The sequence below is a fragment of the Lipotes vexillifer genome, unplaced genomic scaffold, assembly GCF_000442215.2.
Source record: "Lipotes vexillifer unplaced genomic scaffold, Lipotes_vexillifer_v1.1 scaffold498, whole genome shotgun sequence".
NCBI classification, from domain to species: Eukaryota; Metazoa; Chordata; class Mammalia; order Artiodactyla; family Lipotidae; genus Lipotes; species Lipotes vexillifer.
The window spans coordinates 1,899,647-1,918,279 of NW_006793744.1; the positions used below are offsets into that span (position 1 = coordinate 1,899,647).

The window sequence follows — 18,633 nt, forward strand, 5'->3', positions numbered from 1 at the left end:
AGCCAGGGAGAGGACCTTCAAGATGGCAGAGGAGTAAGACGTGGAGATCACCTTCCTTCCCAGAAATACATCAAAAATAGATCTACATGTGGAACAACTCCTACAGAACACCTACTGAATGCTGGCAGAAGACATCAGACTTCCCCAAAAGCAAGAAACTCCCCATGTACCTGGCCGTGTGACTGACAGGGTCTTGGTGCTCCAGCCAGGTGTCAAGCCTGAGCCTTTGAGGTGGGATGGCCAAGTCCAAGACATTGGACCACCAGAGACCTCCTGGTTCCACATAATACCAGTCGGTGACAGCCCTCCCCAGAGATCTCTGTCTCAAAGTTAACACCCAGCTCCACTCAACGCCCAGCAAGTTCCAGTGCTGGAAACCTCGTGCCAAACAACTAGCAAGAAAGGAACACAACCACACCTATTAGCAGAGAGGCTGCCTAAAATCATAATAAGTTCACAGACACCCCAAAACCCATCACCAGATGTGGTCCTGCCCACCAGAAAGACAAGATCCAGCCTCATCCACCAGAACACAGGCACTAGTCCCCTCCACCAGGAAGCCTACACAACCCACTGAACCAACCTCAGCCACTGGGGGCAGACACCAAAAACAACGGGAACTACAAACATGCAGCCTGCAAAAAAGAGACCCCAAACACAGTAAGTTAAGCAAAATGAGAAGACAGAGAAACACACAGCAGATGAAGGAGCAAAGTAAAAACCCACCAGGCCAAACAAATGAAGAGGAAATAAGCAGTTTACCTGAAAAAGAATTCAGAGTAATGATAGTAAAGATCTTGGAAATAGAATAGAGAAAATTCAAGAAACACTTAACAAGGACCTAGAAGAACTAAAGAACAAAGAAACAATGATGAACAACATAATAAATGAAATTAAAAATTCTCTAGAAGGAATCAGTAGCAGAATAACTGAGGCAGAAGAATGGATAAGTGATCTGGAAGATAAAATAGTGAAAATACCGCAGAAGAGAATAAAGAAAAAAGAATGAAAAGAATTGAGGGCAGAGGGGAGACCTTCAAGATGTCAGAGGAGAAAGACATGAAGATCACCTTCCTCCCCACAAATACATCAGAAATACATCTACATGTGGAACAACTCCTACAGAACACGTACTGAGTGCTGGCAGAAGACCTCAGACTTCCCAAAAGGCAAGAAACTCCCCACATACCTGGGTAGGGCAAAAGAAAAAAGAAAAAACAGAGACAAAAGAATCGGGATGGGATCTGAACCTTGGGGAGGGAGCTGTGAAGGAGGAAAGGTTTCCACACACTAGGAAGCCCCTTCACTGATGGAGACAGTGGGTGGTGGTGGGGAAGCTTCAGATCCACGGAGGAGAGCACAGCAATAGGGGTGAAGAGGGAAAAGCGGAGAGATTCCTGCACAGAGGATCTGTACTGACGAGCCCTCACCAGCCTGAGAGGCTTGTCTGCTCACCCGCCAGGATGGGTGGGGGCTGGGAGCTGAGGCTTGGGCTTTGGAGGTCAGATCCCAGGGAGAGGACTGCGGTTGGCTGCGTGAACATAGCCTGAAGGGGGCTAGTGCACCACCGGTGGCCGGGAGGGTGTCTGGGAAAAAGTCTGGAACTGCCTAAGAGGCAAGAGACCATTGTTTTAGCGTGCGCAAGGAGAGGGGATTCAGAGCACCGCCTAAATGAGCTTCAGAGACGGGCACAACCTGCGGCTATCAGTGCAGACACCAGACATGGGCATGAGATGCTAAGGCTGCTGCTGCAGCCACCAAGAAGCGTGTGTGCAAACACAGGTCACTATCCACACTTTCCACCTGAGAGCCTGTGCAGCCTGCCACTGCCAGGGTCCCATGATCCAGGGACAATTTCCACGAGAGAACACATGGCACGCCACATGCTGTTGCAACCTCATGCTGGCCTCTGCCACTCACCCCACATACCATACCCCTCCCTTCCCCAGGCCTGAGTGAGCCAGAGCCCCCTAATCAGCTGCTACTTTAACCCCGTCCTGTCTGGGGGGGAACAGATGCCCTCAGGCGACCTACATACAGAAGAGGGGCCAATCCAAAGCTGAATCACAGGAGCTGTGCAAACAAAGGAGAGAAAAGGAAATTTCCTCCAACAGCCTCAGGAGCAGCAGATTAAATCTCCACAATCAACTTGATGTACCCTGCATCTGTGGAATACCTGAATAGACAATGAATCATCCCAAAATTGAGGTGGTGGACTTTGGGAGCAACTGTAGACTTGGGGTTTGCTGTATGTGACTGACTGGTTTCTGGTTTTAGGTTTATCTTAGTTTAGTATTTAGAGTTGATTATCTTTGGTAGATTTGTTTGTTGATTTTGTTGCTCTCTTCCTTTTCAAAAATATAGAGATATACATATTTTTTTCCTTTCTCTCTTTTTGTGAGTGTGTATGTGTATGCTTCTTTGTGTGATTTTGTTTGTATAGCTTTGCTTTTACCATTTGTCCTAGGGTTCTGCCTTTCCTTTTTGTTTTAAGGTTAGTTTTTAGTGCTTGTTATCATTGGTGGATTAGTTTTTTGGCCTGGTTGCTCTCTTCTTTCTTCCTTTTTTCTTTTTTTATTACTTTAAAATTTTTTTATATTTAATATTTTTTTATTTTAATAACTTTATTTTATTTTATTTTATTTATTTATTTCATATTTTCTCCCTTTTCATCTGAGCCGTGTGGCTGACAGGGTCTTGATGTTCTGGCTGGGTGTCAGGCCTGTGCCTCTGAGGTAGGAGAGCTGAGTTCAGGACATTGGACCACCAGAGACCTCCTGGCTCCACGTAATATCAAATGGTGAAAGCTCTCCCAGAGATCACCATCTCAATGCTAAGACCCAGCTCCATTCAACAACCAGCAAACTACAGTGCTGGACACCCTATGCTACAAAACTAGCAAGACAAGGGCTTCCCTGGTGGTGCAGTGGTTGAGAGTCCACCTGCCGATGCAGGGGACATGGGTTCATGCCCCGGTCTGGGAAAATCCCACATGCCACAGAGCAGCTGGGCCCGTGAGCCGTGGCCGCTGAGCCTGCGTGTCTGGAGCCTGTGCTCTGCAACGGCAGAGGCCACAACAGTGAGAGGCCTACGTACTGCAAAAAAAAAACCAAAAAACAAAACCTAGCAAGACAGGAACACAACCCCACCCATTAGCAGAGAGTCTGCTTAAAATCATAGGTTCACAGACACCACAAAACACACCACCAGACGTGGTCCTGCCCACCAGAAAGACAAGATTCAGCCTCATCCACCAGAACACAGGCACTAGTCCCCTCCACCAGGAAGCTTACACAACCCCCTGAACCAACCTTAGCCACTGGGGACAGACACCAAAAACAATGGGAACTATGAACCTGCAGCCTGTGAAAAGGAGACCACAAACACAGTAATGAGAAGACAGAGAAACACACAGCAGACGAAGGAGCAAGGTAGAAACCCACCAGACCAAATGAAGAGGAAATAGGCAGTCTACCTGAAAAAGAATTCAGAGCAATTATAGTAAAGATATACAAAATCTTGGAAATAGAATGGAGAAAATACAAGAAACGTTTAACAAGGACTTAGAAGAACTAAAGAAGCAAACAAACAGTGATGAACAACACGATAAATGAAATTAAAAATTCTCTAGAATGAATCAATAGCAGAATAACTGAGGCAGAAGAACAGATAAGTGACCTGGAAGATAAAACAGTGGAAATAACTACTGCAGAGCAGAATAGAGAAAAAAGAATGAAAAGAATTGAGGACAGTCTCAGATGCCTCTGGGACAGCATTAAATTCATCAACATTTGAATTATCGGGGTCCTAAAAGAAGAAGAGAGAAAGAAAGGAAATGAGAAAATATTTGAAGAGATTATCATTGAAAACTCCCCTGACATGGGAGAGGAAATACTCAAGTCCAGGAAGCACATAGAGTCCCATACAGGATGAATCCAAGGAGAAACACACCAAGACACATATTAATCAAACTATCAAAAATTAAATACAAAGAAAAAATATTAAAAGCAGCAGGGCAAAAGCAACAAATAACACACAAGGGAATCCCCATAAGGTTAACGGCTGATCTTTCAGCAGAAACTGCAAGCCAGAAGGGAGTGGCAGGACATATTTTAAATGGTGAAAGGGAAGAAACTACAACCAAGATTACCCAGAAAGGATCTTATTCAGATTCGACAGAGAAATTAAAACATTTACAGACAAGCAAAAGCTAAGTGAATTCTTCATCACCAAGCAGCTTTACAACAAATGCTAAAGGAACTTCTCTAGGAAGGAAACACAAGAGAGGAAAAAAACCTACAATAACAAACCCAAGCAATTAAGAAAATGGTAATAGGAACATAAATATCATAATTACCTTAAATGTAAATGGATTAAATGCTCCAACCAAAAGACACAATTTGGCTGAATAGATACAAAAACAGGACCCGTATATATGCTGTCTATAAGAGACCCACTTCAGACCTAAGGACACATACAGACTGAAAGTAGGGGGATGGAAAACGTCATTCCATGCAAATGCAAAGCAAAAGAAAGCTGGAGTAGCAATTCACATATCAGACAAAATAGACTTTAAAATAAAGACTATTACAGTAGACAAAGAAGGACACTACATAATGATCAAGGATTAACCCAAGAAGAAGATATAACAATGGTAAATATTTATGCACCCAACATAGGAGCACCTCAATACATAAGGCAAATACTAACAGCCATAAAAGGGGAAATCGATAGTAACACAATCATAGTAGGGGACTTTAATGCCCCACTTTCACCAATGGACCGATCATCCACAATGAAAATAAATAAGGAAACACAAGCTTTAAATGATACATTAAACAAGGTGGACTTAATTGATATTTATAAGACATTCCATCCAAAAACAACAGAATACACTTTCTTCTCAAGTGCTCATGGAACACTCTCCATGGTAGATCATATCTTGGGTCACAAATCAAGTGTTGGTAAATTTAAGAAAATCGAAATCATATCAAATATCTTTTCTGACCACAGTGCCGTGAGACTAGATATCAATTACAGTAAAAAAAAAACTGTAAAAATACAAACACATGGAGGCTGAATAATACACTACTAAATAACCAAGAAATCACTGAAGAAATCATAGGGAAATAAAAATATACCTAGAAACAAATGACAATAAAAACATGACGACCCAAAACCTATGGGATGCAGCAAAAGCAGTTCTAAGAGGTAAGTTTATAGCAATACAATCCTACTTCAAGAAACAAGAAAAATATCAAATAAACAACCTAACCTTACACATAAAGCAATCAGAGAAAGAAGAACAAAAAACCCCCAAAATTAGCAGAAGGAAAGAAATCATAAAAATCAGATCAGAAATAAAGGAAAAAGAAATGAAACAATAGCAAGTATCAATAAAACTAAAAGCTGGTTCTTTGAGAAGATAAAAAAATTCATAGGGCTTCCCTGGTGGCGCAGTGGTTGAGAGTCCGCCTGCCGATGCGGGGGACACGGGTTCGTGCCCCGGTCCGGGAAGATCCCACATGCCGCGGAGCAGCTGGGCCCGTGAGCCATGGCCGCTGAGCCTGCGCGTCCGGAGCCTGTGCTCTGCAACGGGAGAGGCCACAACAGTGAGAGGCCCGCGTACCGCAAAAAAAAAAAAAAAAAAAAAAAAAATTCATAAACCATTAGCCAGACTCATCAAGAAAAAAAGGGAAAAGACTCAAATCAGTAGAATTAGAAATGAAGAAGGAGGAGTAACAACTGACACTGCAGAAATACAGAAGATCATGAGAGATTACTACAAGCGACTATATGCCAATAAAATGGACAACCTGGAAGAAATGGACAAATTCTTAGAAATGCACAACCTTCTGAGACTGAACAAGGAAGAAATAGAAACTGTGAACACACAAATCTCAAGCACTGAAATAGAAACTGTGAGTAAAAATCTTCCAACAAGCAAAAGTCCAGGACCTGATGGCTTCACAGGTGAATTCTATCAAACACTTAGAGAAGAGCTAACACCTATCTTTCTCAAACTCTTCCAAAATATGGCAGAGAGAGGAACACTCCCAAACTCATTCTACGAGGCCACCATCACCCTGATACCAAAACCAGAAAAAGATGTCACAAAAAAAGAAAACTACAGGCCAATATCACTGATGAACATAGGTGCAAAAATCCTCAACAAAATACTAGCAAACAGAATCCAACAGCACATTAAAATGATCATACACCATGATCAAGTGGGGTTTATCCCAGGCATGCAAAGCTTCTTTAGTATAGGCAAATCAATCAATGTGATACACCAAATTAACAAACTGAAGGATAAAAACCATATAATCATCTCAATAGATGCAGAAATAGCTTTTGAGAAAATTCAACACAATTTATGATAAAAAAACCCTCTAGAAAGTAGGCATAGAGGGAACTTTCCTCAACATAATAAAGGCCATATATGACAAACTCACAGCCAACATTGTTCTCAATGGTGAACAACTGAGACCATTTCCACTGAGATCAGGAACAAGACAATGTTGCCCACTCTCACCACTATTATTCAACATATTTTTGGAAGTTTTAGCCAGAGCAGTCAGAAAAGAAAAAGAAATAAAAGGAATCCAAATCAGAATAGAAGTAAAACTGTCATTGTCTGTAGATGACATAATACTATACATAGAGAATCCTAAAGATGCTACCAGAAAACTACTGGAGCTAATCAATGAATTTGGTAAAGTAGCAGGATACAAAATTAATGCACAGAAATCTCTTGCATTCTTATATACTAATGATAAGAAATCTGAAAGAGAAGTTAAGGAAACACTCCCATTTACCACTGCAACAAAAAGAATAAAATACCTAGGAATAATCCTACCTAAGGAGACAAAAGACCTGTATGCAGAAAACTATAAGACACTGATGAAAGAAATTAAAGGTGGTACAACCAGGTGGAGAGATATTCCATGTTCTTAGATTGGAAGAATCAACATTGTGAAAATGACTATACTACTCAAAGCAATCTACAGATTCAGTGCAATCCCTTTCAAACTACTAATGGCAGTTTTCCAAAACTAGAACAAAAATATGACAATTTGTATGGAAACACAAAAGACCCTGAAGAGCCAAAGCAATCTTGAGAAAGAAAAATGGAGCTGGAGGAATCAGGCTCCCTGACTTCAGACTATACTACAAAGTTACAGTAATCAAGACAGTATGCTACTGGCACAAAAACAGAAATATAGATCAATGAAACAGGATAGAAAGCCCAGAGATAAACCCATGCACATATGGTCACCTTATCTTTGATAAAGGAGGCCAGAATATACAGTGGAGAAAAGACAGCCTTTTCAATAAGTGGTGTTTGGAAAACTGGACAGCTACATGTGAAAGAATGAAATTAGAACACTCCCTAACACCATACAGAAAAAATAAACTCAAAATTGATTAAAGAGCTAAATGTAAGGCCAGACACTATAAAACTAGTAGAGGAAAACATAGGCAGAACACTCTATGACATAAATCACAGCAAGATCCTTCTTGACCCATCTCCTAGAGTAATGGAGATAAAAACAAAAATAAACAAATGGGACCTAATGAAACTTCAAAGCTTTTGCACAGCAAAGGAAACCATAAACAAGACCAAAAGACAGCCCTCAGAATGGGAGAAAATATTTGCAAATGAATCAACTGACAAAGGATTAATCTCTAAAATTTACAGGCAGCTCATGCAGCTCAATAACAAAAAAATAAACAACCCAATCCAAAAATGGGCAGAAGACCTAAATAGACATTTCTCCAAAGAAGATATACAGATTGCCAACAAACACATGAAACGATGCTCAACATCACTAGTCATTAGAGAAATGCAAATGAAACTACAATGAGGTATCACCTCTCAACGGTCAGAATGGCCCTCATCAAAATATCTACAAACAATAAATGCTGGAGAGGGTGTGGAGAAAAGGGATCCCTCTTGCACTGTTGGTAGGAATGTAAAATTGATACAGCCACTATGGAGAACAGTATGGAGGTTCCTTAGAAAACTGAAAATAGAACGACCATACGACCCAGCAATCCCACTGCTGGGCATATATCCTGAGAAAACCATAATTCAAAAAGAGTCATGTACCACAATGTTCACTGCAGCACTATTTACAGTAGCCAGGACATGGAAGCAACCGAAGTGTCCATCAACAGATGAATGGATAAAGAAGATGTGGCACATATATACAATGGAATATTAGCCATAAAAAGAAACGAAACTGAGTTATTGTAGTGAGGTGGATGGACCTAGGGTCTGTCATACAGAGTGAAGGAAGTCAGAAAAAAAAAAAATATTGTATGCTAAGACATATATATGGAATCTAAAAAAAAAGAAAAGGTTCTGAAGAAACTAGGGGCAGGACAGGAATAAAGATATAGACATAGAGAATGGACTTGAGGACACAGGGAGGGGGAGGGATAAGCTGGGATGGAGTGGGAGATTGGCATAGACCTATATACACTACCAAATGTAAAATACATAGCTAGTGGGAAGCAGCCGCATAGCACAGGGAGATCAGCTCAGTGCTTTGTGACCACCTAGAGGGGTGGGATAGGGAGGGTGGGAGGGAGACACAAGAGGGAGGGGATATGGGGATATATGTATACGTATAGCTGATTCACTTTGTTATACAGCAGAAACTAACACAACATTGTAAAGCATTTATATCCAATAAAGATGTTAAAAAAAAGATGTAAAAATTAAAAAAAAGAAAAAGAAAAAGAAAAGAGCCAGGAACCTCATGAACATGTTCAAAGCTCTAGCTCTGGTAGGTACTACATAATCTTAAATGACAAGAGAAACAAGTTAAGAGTTAGGTTATTTTTGGATGATAAGGCTATTTAGGTCAGCTTTTGTGGAAACATGTTCAGCAAATTCCATCCCAAAGATATTAAACTGAGCAGTGTATTAGGTTCAGGTTTTTGGATACCGTTCATGCAGAGCACAATAAAAAAGCTGGAAACCAGTGCTGGAATCAGCTACTGGTGCTCTGGGAACCATTTCCAGGCCCAGTGTTTGCAGATGTCACCAAGAGTTCCTGAAATGGCTGAGTTCTGATGTTGGCTCTTGTAGTGAACCTCCAAGTAGGGATGCACACAGCATGGGGCAAAGTCAAAGCCGCAGCATGGGGAAAGCTCAGCCTCATGTGCTGGATCTCACCTTGAGCTAAAGATTGTCATCAGAGACATGCAGGGGAAGGGGGCTACTCCACCTGTTCCTTTGGGGCAATACAGTAATGATGGACAGATGGGTAAAGAAGTAGAATATACTCCTCTGTATTTTCAGCTGTATCTATGAGCCAACCCAGAACAGTTCCAATGGCTCCACAGTTCCAATGAGACCCAAATCTGTCCTTGACCCCGAGGGCATCTTTAGACTCCTGGCTTTGTCAAAGTGCCAGACTGGGTCATCTTAAGAGATGCCACGATCACAGTCACCTGGTTACCTCCAAGGTATCTTTAGGACCACAGAGGCCCTCTGGGTAGCCATAAAATAGCACAGCTGTGTGACAGAAGGACACAGAAACAGGAAGCTCAGGGAGAAGTGGGGTGACTAACGGGGTCTAGTTTTGTGGGGTGGGGAGTAGAGTACAGTCAAAAGCAACATCTCTGGAGAGGCATTCTAGGCAGTACAACTTGTGTAGTGAGCAACAGGAAACAACTTGGGCAGACCACTCCAGCTAACCAACAGTTGTAGCCTGAAGCCACCAAGGGTTGAAACCTCCAATGGCAACAAGCCCTTCAAGGGGCCTCTGACTCATGGGCAGGTGTATCTGTGGTATAGCCAGTGTGTGAACTCCACATTGACGGACGCAGTGAAGAAAATTTGTCCAAGTGGAATATAGAGGGTGTTCATTTTAATTGACAAGGCAATGGTGACATGGCAGCACATGGATGCATTTGCTTCAAAGAGTTGACACATGAGCAACTTCGTCAAATACAAGACAAGGACAGATTCTTTTTGGCATAAGTACCTCAAAAATCATCAAATAAAAATGGCAGAGGAGTGGTGGGACACAGTGCAAGTCAGTTGGCTCATGTGGTATTTCCTTTCAAGGGGGACTTCTTTCTATATAAAATCCACACTTGTGTCATCATGGAAAAGGAACTTAAAAAAAAAAATCTAATCCAGAGGTAATTAACAGTTATGAAGGAAGGATGGGACAGGGCTATGAACCTTTTCATTAAGAATCCAGGTTTCGGGCTTCCCTGGTGGCGCAGTGGTTGAGTCCGCCTGCCGATGCAGTGGGGACGCGGGTTCGTGCCCCGGTCCGGGAAGATCCCACATGCCGCGGAGCGGCTGGGCCCGTGAGCCATGGCCGCTGAGCCCGCGCGTCCGGAGCCTGTGCTCCGCAACGGGAGAGGCCACAACAGTGAGAGGCCCGCGTACCGCAAAAAAAAAAAAAAAAGAATCCAGGTTTCTTCTTAAGGACTCTAGAAATTCTATGTTAGGTATTTCAATTTTGAAGATAAGGAAACAGTATATTGAAGGGGCTTTTCTTTGATATAAGATAACTAATGAGGTTTGATTCTCATCTCCTTCAATGAAGAAAATTTGTCCAAGTAGAATATAGAGGGTGTTCATTTTAATTGACAAGGCAATGGTGACATGGCAGCACATGGATGCATTTGCTTAAAAAACAAACCCCTTCCCCCAAGATTCCCCTTTCTAAATAAATGTTCAAAATTACCTAAATTTACATATTATAGGGAACTCAAAAGAATTCCTTTAGATCCCATGCTATGTAGGAAGTAATATTTATGATGGGTAAAAAGAAAATAAAATACTGGTCTAAGCCAGCCCTTCATATGTCACAGGCAAGTCTTCTTACACAACGACCAGTCCAAGACCCGAACCATGGAGAGCGTTAATTGAGGAGCTTTCTCCTCTGCAACGTTTCTCCACTCAGACCATACTCAGGTCTAAACCATTGGTACTCAGCATGCGGTCCCAGGACCAGTAACATCAGTACCACCTGGGGACTTGTTCATGTGCAAATTATTTGGCCCCTATTGAATCAAAAACTCTGGGGGTGGGACCTGGGAATCTGATTTAAGGAGCCTGCCAGGTGATTCTGATGTGCCCTGAGATGTGAGCACCACTGCTCTCCACATTGCAGTAGCCTGGTCTCAGGTCCAACAAGCCTGGGGAATGACTCTGAGGCCATGAGATGGGAAGGCTTCAGTGGGCGTGCTTGGGTGGGATTGGTCTGTGACAACGGGATCCCGCTCTGTGTGGCCAAGGTCAGCGCAGTGTCTGCCTTATCACGCTTCCTTGGATATGGAAACCATCAACGCCAAGACAGTTTATTGCTAATGAAGCAAAGTTAGACAGACTCAGTCTTTTGTTTCTGCCATTCCTAATCCTCCTGTCCTGGGCCACTGGCAGAAGTAGATCATGCCCAAAAGGAAAATTGGGTTACTTAAACCAGGGTTTCTCAGTCTTGGCACCATTGACATTTTTGTCATGAGGAGCTGTCCTGTGCATTTTCAGCGGCATCCCTGGCATCTACCCACTACATTCCAGTAGCAGCTCCTATCCCCCCTCCCCTCCCGCTAAGACGTGACCATCACAAATGTTTCCAGATGTTGCTTCCGAGAGCAAAACTGTACTGGGTTGAGAGCCACCAACTGAAACCAAACCATTTCCTTCAAAGTGGTAACAAAGGAGGGATGTGGTGGGAAGAGGAGCAGGCTTCCAGAGGCCCCCGGGGTGACTCACGTTGTCGGAATGACCATGCTTCTGTCTCCACTGCACCACCACTATCTGGGCGATGACCAGGGCACAGAGGAAGATCAAGACCATCTCCACGTGCACGGACTCATGGCCCCAGTGCATCCTGTACATCCTCTCCTGCCACAGGCTGGAACCAGCAAAGGAGGTCAGCTGAAAAAGCCCTCAACTCTTGCACATTTAGCAGAACAAGAAAAATAGGTGGGACTCATAAGAAGCAACTGGGAATTTCAAATGTAGGGGTTTTGAAGCTTTGATTACAAAGTTTTCCAAAGTCCTTCTTGGTCCCTCCCTTTCCCCTGGGCTTGGGGAAGGGACAGCTGAAAGTAGGAGCCTGAGTTTGTCAGCAAAACCAATTCCTCTCAGCCCTTAGCTTTCCCATGTGCTTTTGGCCTCAGCCTTGTCCTTTCAAGGAAAGTGATGGGGCCAAAAGCTCACTGATGGGCCCTGGGAAGACCTGGGTTCTAGCCCCTGATCTGCCACATTTATCACCTTGGGAAAGTCACTTATTCTATCTGAGCCTCAGTTTCCTCATTTGCAAATCTCAAATGATGATCCCTCTGTACCTCGCAGGATTGGTCTAAAATTGTAAAGCACATATATATTTTATTTGTACCTATATGAGGAATAATAATTGCTATTAGGTTGAATCATATGAAATTGCCATTTTTGAAAGTAAAAAAAAAAAAAACCCAGTCAAATATTGGTAATTTCAAGTAATTTCTAACATTCTCAAGTACAAGGATATCCTGCAGATGGCGCCTGTGAAGAGAATATTATCCGCGGGGCTACAGAAAACTCCTGAGCTGTATAAATCATTTTCATTATAAGGAGAAAGAAGAGGCCTAAGTATTATCTTAGGCACAAACATTCAGAGGATGGCTAAATGCTTCAGTGTTTAGTTGGACTCTTAATTTTATACAGTGGTAGAGAAAACCACTAAAATATTATGTCATCTGGTTTAACTTCCTACAGCAGAAGTGGTCTCTAAAAGAGTCTAGAGCAGAGGCTCTTGACCTGGTCTGTGAGTTGGAAATCACTGGGGAGCTTTTAAAAATCACAGTGCCCAGGCTGGACCCCAGATCAATGAAGTGAGCATTGCTGGGTGTTCTGGGCTGAACTGGGTCCCCTCAAAATTCATATGTTGAAGTCCTAACCCCTAGGACCTCGGAATGTGACTGTGTTCGGAGAGGGGGTCTTTAAGGAGGCAATTAAGGTAAATGAGGTTGTTAGGACGGGTCCTAATCGAACATGACTGGTGTCCTTATACGTGAGGACACAGACTCCCACAGGGAAGACACAAGGAGAAGGTGGCCACCTGCAAGCCAAGGAGGGAGGCTTTAGAAGAAATCAAAGCCTGCCAACCTCTGGATCTTAGACTTCTAGCCTCCAGTCTGTGAGAAAATAGATTTCTGTTGTTATAGCACCCAGTCTGTGGTGCTTTGCTATGGCAGCCTGAGCAAACCGATAGAGATTTCCAGGATGGGATCCAGGCATCAGTAATTTTTAAAGTTCCCTGTGTGATTTTAAGGTGCAGCCAAGATTGGGATTCACTGGCCTAGAGGAGAGAGCAGTCCGAGATCAAGATTAGGGAAAAGGGGGAAAAGTATGAATCTTGCCAATCAATTATTTTATAAATACTGATTAGCATTATCTTTCACCCCAAGTGGGGAACCATCAGTCACAAAATCTCTCAGCGTCCACTTATGACTGGTCACAATATATATTTAGTTAGAGCACTGATCAGAAAGCACTCCAGGGTAATATTCTGGGACCTTTTAAAGGCACTTGTTGGGTACCTGGGTTGAGTCTTTGTCTTTACCAGCAATTCTATAGAGCTGCCTCAGTAAGAGCCCCATCCAAATCCCAGGGGTGCCCCCTGCTGGAGAATGCACAGAAATGAGCCCACAGACCCTCATAAATATTCCTGCTTGAGTTCAACTTTTCCGAGATGGAATCTGAGAATGTTAATGCTGGGAGGTACCGTAGATGTACTGAGACCCCTTCATTTATCAAATGAAGAAGCTGAAATCCACATCAGGTAAACAACCTGAATAAAATTACATGGCTATTAGTTTCTGTGTTGGAAGCTTAGCTTAGGAGCCGAGAATAATTTCTAGAAGCTCTTTGAAAAATATATTCATTCTTCTGAAGAAATGTGAAGTGCAAAAAAAATAAAAGGGTACAAGTACTTAGTTATAGTTTTTACATCCCCCAAATCCCAAATAACTATTTAATATTCTCTGTAATGAGTGGACTTCAACTTAGGCCATGTAGATAGAAGAGTGAATTTATCATCAGTCTAAAATAGGGCTTGCATAGATATCAAACAAAATATACTTTATGACATTAATCTATTTTGTGCATATACAGTAAAATGCATCTCAGATGGTTAACCTATGTGGAAGTACTTTGGAAAGTATAAAGTAGTGTACAAATGTAATAAATATTTCTACTTTGATTAGGAATACATTCATAATTGATAACCATAATGTAAAAAAGGGGGAACATTTCACTTTTATTTCATTTGGTGCCCATAGGGGTCTAATGGTCCCACAGTAGGTGCCATAGCACAGGGGAAACAGCCTATAAAGAAAACCAGATGTGTCTTGTGCCTCAGAGGACAAGGACATATAAGGACATGTATTGAGGGACATACGCATTTGTGGGACTTCATGGAGCCTACTGCAGAAAACAGATGAAATCCCTGTGGTTTTGGTCTATACAATCACTGTGCACACATGGCCATGCTAACCCACATTCTATCCTGGGAAATTTATAAATAAAATGATGGCTTCATTTAATTTCTCAAACTGTTAAGATGGAAGTCTAATTTTTAGTATACCAGCTATAAAAAAATACAAATCACTTATTTCCACTCATCATCCGCAGAAAGCTTTGTGTGAGAGATCTGAAAAACATAAAAAGGGCCCTTCTCAAATTTTTCTTGTTTTCTTAGCTTGCATTTTACAGCATTACATGAGAAACCCAAACCATGAAAAAGAGTGATGTTTCTTAGTGTTGGAATAATTTAGGATGAAAGTGCTAATAAAATATTTGCTTATGGAACAAAAGCACACATACACATACACACCCTAAACAAAACAGTAATCAGGTCACTATTAATAAATACTTGATTCTTCTGTCTAAGGTCAGAGAACCAGATGAGGCCCCATTCCTGTGGTTTTGTCTGGCAATTCAGTCAAGGTTGTAGGGAGTGGCCTCCTAATGGGCAATGTTACCCTGGCTTCTGGTATATGATCTGTGAATTGGAGAACCTCTAAAAAACATCTGTTTTGCTGGTGTCTTAAATGATGCCAATGAGTAAATATCATCTCCAAGTTCAAGGTTTTAGAGTCAGAGCTGACCAGCTACTTGTTTGCAGCATTTTTGTGTCCTCCTGTTAATTTAATTTAAACCCTGACCCCAGGGAAGGGGGATAATGTGGCCTTGCCCTTGCACACTGAGCGGGAGAGCATAGAGACCATCCCCAGGAAGTGCTTCAGGCTGACCTACAGAGTGTTCCCACATGCTGCCTGCCTTCCGTTGGTCACTGCTAATCCACTACATTGGGTCATTTGAAGCCTTTAAGGCCAATCTTCGAAAAGACATCATCGTCTAACCTTCATGGAGAACACAGCCTGCTTAATCTCTAGTCCAGTAGCATCAAAAGCTAAAAATCCCTAATGATGGCAAAGAAGAGAAGGCAAATAAAGCATCTGTTACACAAATCTGACATTAAACAGCTTTTTTTCCCTTTGTTTTCTTCAAATGGCATGAACAATTCCGACAGATGGAAAGAAACAGCGCCATCCATATTTCAGGCTAGGCTTTCTCTGACTTGAGGTCAACAGGTTCCGTAAAACACCTATGCCTTGGTCAGAGGCTGGAGAGGTTCCCTTATAAGAGAGATGAAAGCTCCGGGTGATACAGCTAAGCAGAGGCTTGGGCGGTATCTGCACAACGCGAGGGCTGGCTGGATGATGTCAGGAGAGGAAGTGGGTGAGGCAGCAGGGGATGCTGGCAGCTTCTCCCGGGCTCTCTGCCCACTGGTGGTCCCACCAGGTGGTCCCTGATATCCAAATGGAGGTCACAGCACCTGGGCTCAAGGCTGCTTTCCAGGAGCAAAACCTTAGTGGCAACCCTCAGGGGAGAGCGGTACCCGAGTCTCCTCCTTTGTGTGATAGGACCCACTCGTCTGACAACTGCTTTGGGGGAGAAAACACTGGATGGGCTTGGAGCCCTGAGCCATGCAGCCACCCAGCAACACCCAGCACTAAACATCGTGCTGACTGGGGCTTTGGGTGACCCAGGGCATGTCACCAGCCTGTGTTTGTCTCCATTTCCTTCTTAGAGACTCTGGAGATTGACATAAAAGCTGCTCTTGTCTACTTCACTGGAGCACTGTGAGTATAAATAAGACAATAGATGAGAGTTTTGTAAGAAGGTGCTTCATCCAAGGGCCAATTATCTCAGTAAAAGTTGTAACCAAAGACTCCCTGGGTCCTTTTCCTTTTGCTATTCAAGATCTTTGGGTTCATAGTGCTTTTTGTTCAGATAACCTTAAAACAGGGAACGGGGTTTTTTGTTGAGAAGATAAATTCCCTTTGACTTTTACAAGCAATATAGCCCTGGGCATAAATGTGTAGCTATCTATCAGATTCTAAGCCTTTTTTTTTATCGATTTACCATATCATATTAGTTTCAGGTGTACAGCAGAGTGATTCAGTATTTTATAGATTATACTCCATTAAAAGTTATTACAAGATAATGCTATAATTCTCTGTGCTATACAGTATAACCTTGTTGCTTATCTATTTTATACATAGTAGTTTGTATCTCTTAATCCCACTTCCCTAATTTGCCCTCCCACCTCCCTTTCCACTTGGGTAACCACTAGTTTGTTTTCTATATCTGTTAGTCTGTTTCTCAAGTCATTTTAAAAGGAGTATGATAAATTATTCTACAGAAGACCAGGAAAGCTTAGGGAGTGGAAATTATAGCTGAAAAGATTTCTGCTAAATATTGGATACAGTTAAGAACTTCCTTAGATCAAGTGATATTGAAACAATATTCTTATTTCCTAGGGAAAAAGCACACTATGATGGTGATGGAAATGACAATGATATGCTTAGAGACATCTCTTTCCTAGTAATAGTTCCCTATAGTACAATATTTTTTTCTAGGGTGGAATCTACTTTTTGACAATTTTTTTCTGGTATGTAAGCCCATCTGGGATCTTAAGAGGATTTATGTTGGAAATTGAAATGACACTAAGACTTATGCTTATCTGAAGGATAAGCAGAAGGATAGCCAGGAAAATTCAGAAGAAGTGTAAAGACTTGGCCTATCAGCCACTGAAATCTACAATACAGCCACAGAAATTAATTGAAAGCATTACTGGCCCAGGAAAAAGAAGACAGATGAGTGAACAGAACACAGAGGCCAGGAACAGACCCAGCTACCTATGATAAGCAGTGAGAAATCAGTGAGAAAGAAATGGATTGTTCAATAAATGGTGCTGAGACCATTAGCTAGTCATTTGGGAAAAATGTAAAGCCGGATCCATACCCGGCTTCAGAAGGATCAAATATTTAAATGTAAAAAGGAAAATCTTAAAAGGGCTAGAAGTAAATATGGGTCAATATTTTAATAATCACGCAGTGAAGAAGGCATTTCTAAGTATGACGTGGAGCCCAGAAATTGTAAAGTAAAAAAATTGATGAATTTTGAGGACATAAAAATCAAATACGTTAAAATCACCGATATTTGAAAGACAAATTAAACTGGAGAAGATACAACATATGGGAGGGCAAGAAGTGAATAACCTGAATAGAAAAAGCGCTTTTACAATTTAATCCAAAAGAGACAAAACATTTCCAAAGGGCAAGACACATGAACAAGAGCTTCATAAAAGAGGAAACACAAATGGCTCATTTATGAAAAGATGTTTAAACGCATTAGTAAAATCTTTGGAAAAGCCTTTGTGAAAGAAGACTGATTGTGCTGAAGACCCTTGGGAAGGCTGAGGGGTGGAGGGGTCCTAACACTTCTGGAAGTGTGGGTGCAGCTGGGTGAAAACAGAAGGTTCAGTTAAGAGTGGTGGGAGGCTTTGTGTCCTGCTCCTCTGCACCCCACCCCTGGGGCAATTGGACGGGGCTCAGAGGCCCAGGAGCTGGGAGGGAGAGCGGAGGCATTGAAAGCCTGTGTCTGGAGGAGGGATCCCAGCCCCATCCTCTATCAGTCCCCACGGGCATTGCCTTGCTCTACAGGGCCCTGTGCATCTCTAACCTGGAAACACAAAACCTTTTTTTTTGTCTTTTCTAACTCTTAAGAAAATAGTTTGAAAGTTTTGTCGCTGGTTGAGTAGAAATTGACAGAAGAGGGCTGGTGTAGGGTGGAGACCCTCAGGTGGGTTGAGGGAGAAGGGCGGAAATAAAAACAGTCCCAGCCCTGGGAAATCAGAGATAGAGTTTTTAATTTGCCTACCCCCCGCCCCAGGCCATCCGAAGCTGGTGTCTAAGCAGATGGGGTCCCCCTTGTAACCGCACTGCCTCTCTCCCTCCACTGCGGTGGGGTCGTTTGGAAGGAGCTAGGAACAGCCTGGAAATCCTAAGTCTGAGAAGTGAGGAGGTAAGGTGTGCGGGGGTTGGGGGGGCCCTTCCTACCCAGGGTCCTTGGGGCGTCTGATGGCACCAGTCCTCCTCCCTGGTTTCCGTGCTGCAGTGGGTTGAACTATGTCCCTCCACGTTCCCCCCGCCCACCCCCCGCCAAAGATATGGCCAATTCCTAACCTCTGGTACCTATGACTGTGATCTTATTTGGAAATAGAGTCTTTGCAGATGTGATCAAGTTAAGGATCTTGGGAAGGG

General features: G+C 42.6%; 1 protein-coding gene across 1 annotated transcript in view; it reads right to left on the reverse strand.

The window, feature by feature from the left end:
- RNF175 (ring finger protein 175) overlaps nt 1-18,633 on the reverse strand; it is a 66,712-nt gene that overhangs the window by 40,937 nt on the left and 7,142 nt on the right. Inside the window, 3 exon segments of the mRNA XM_007472083.1 lie at nt 11,750-11,891; nt 14,635-14,672; nt 15,385-15,444. Coding sequence (XP_007472145.1) covers nt 11,750-11,891; nt 14,635-14,672; nt 15,385-15,444 — 240 coding nt within the window.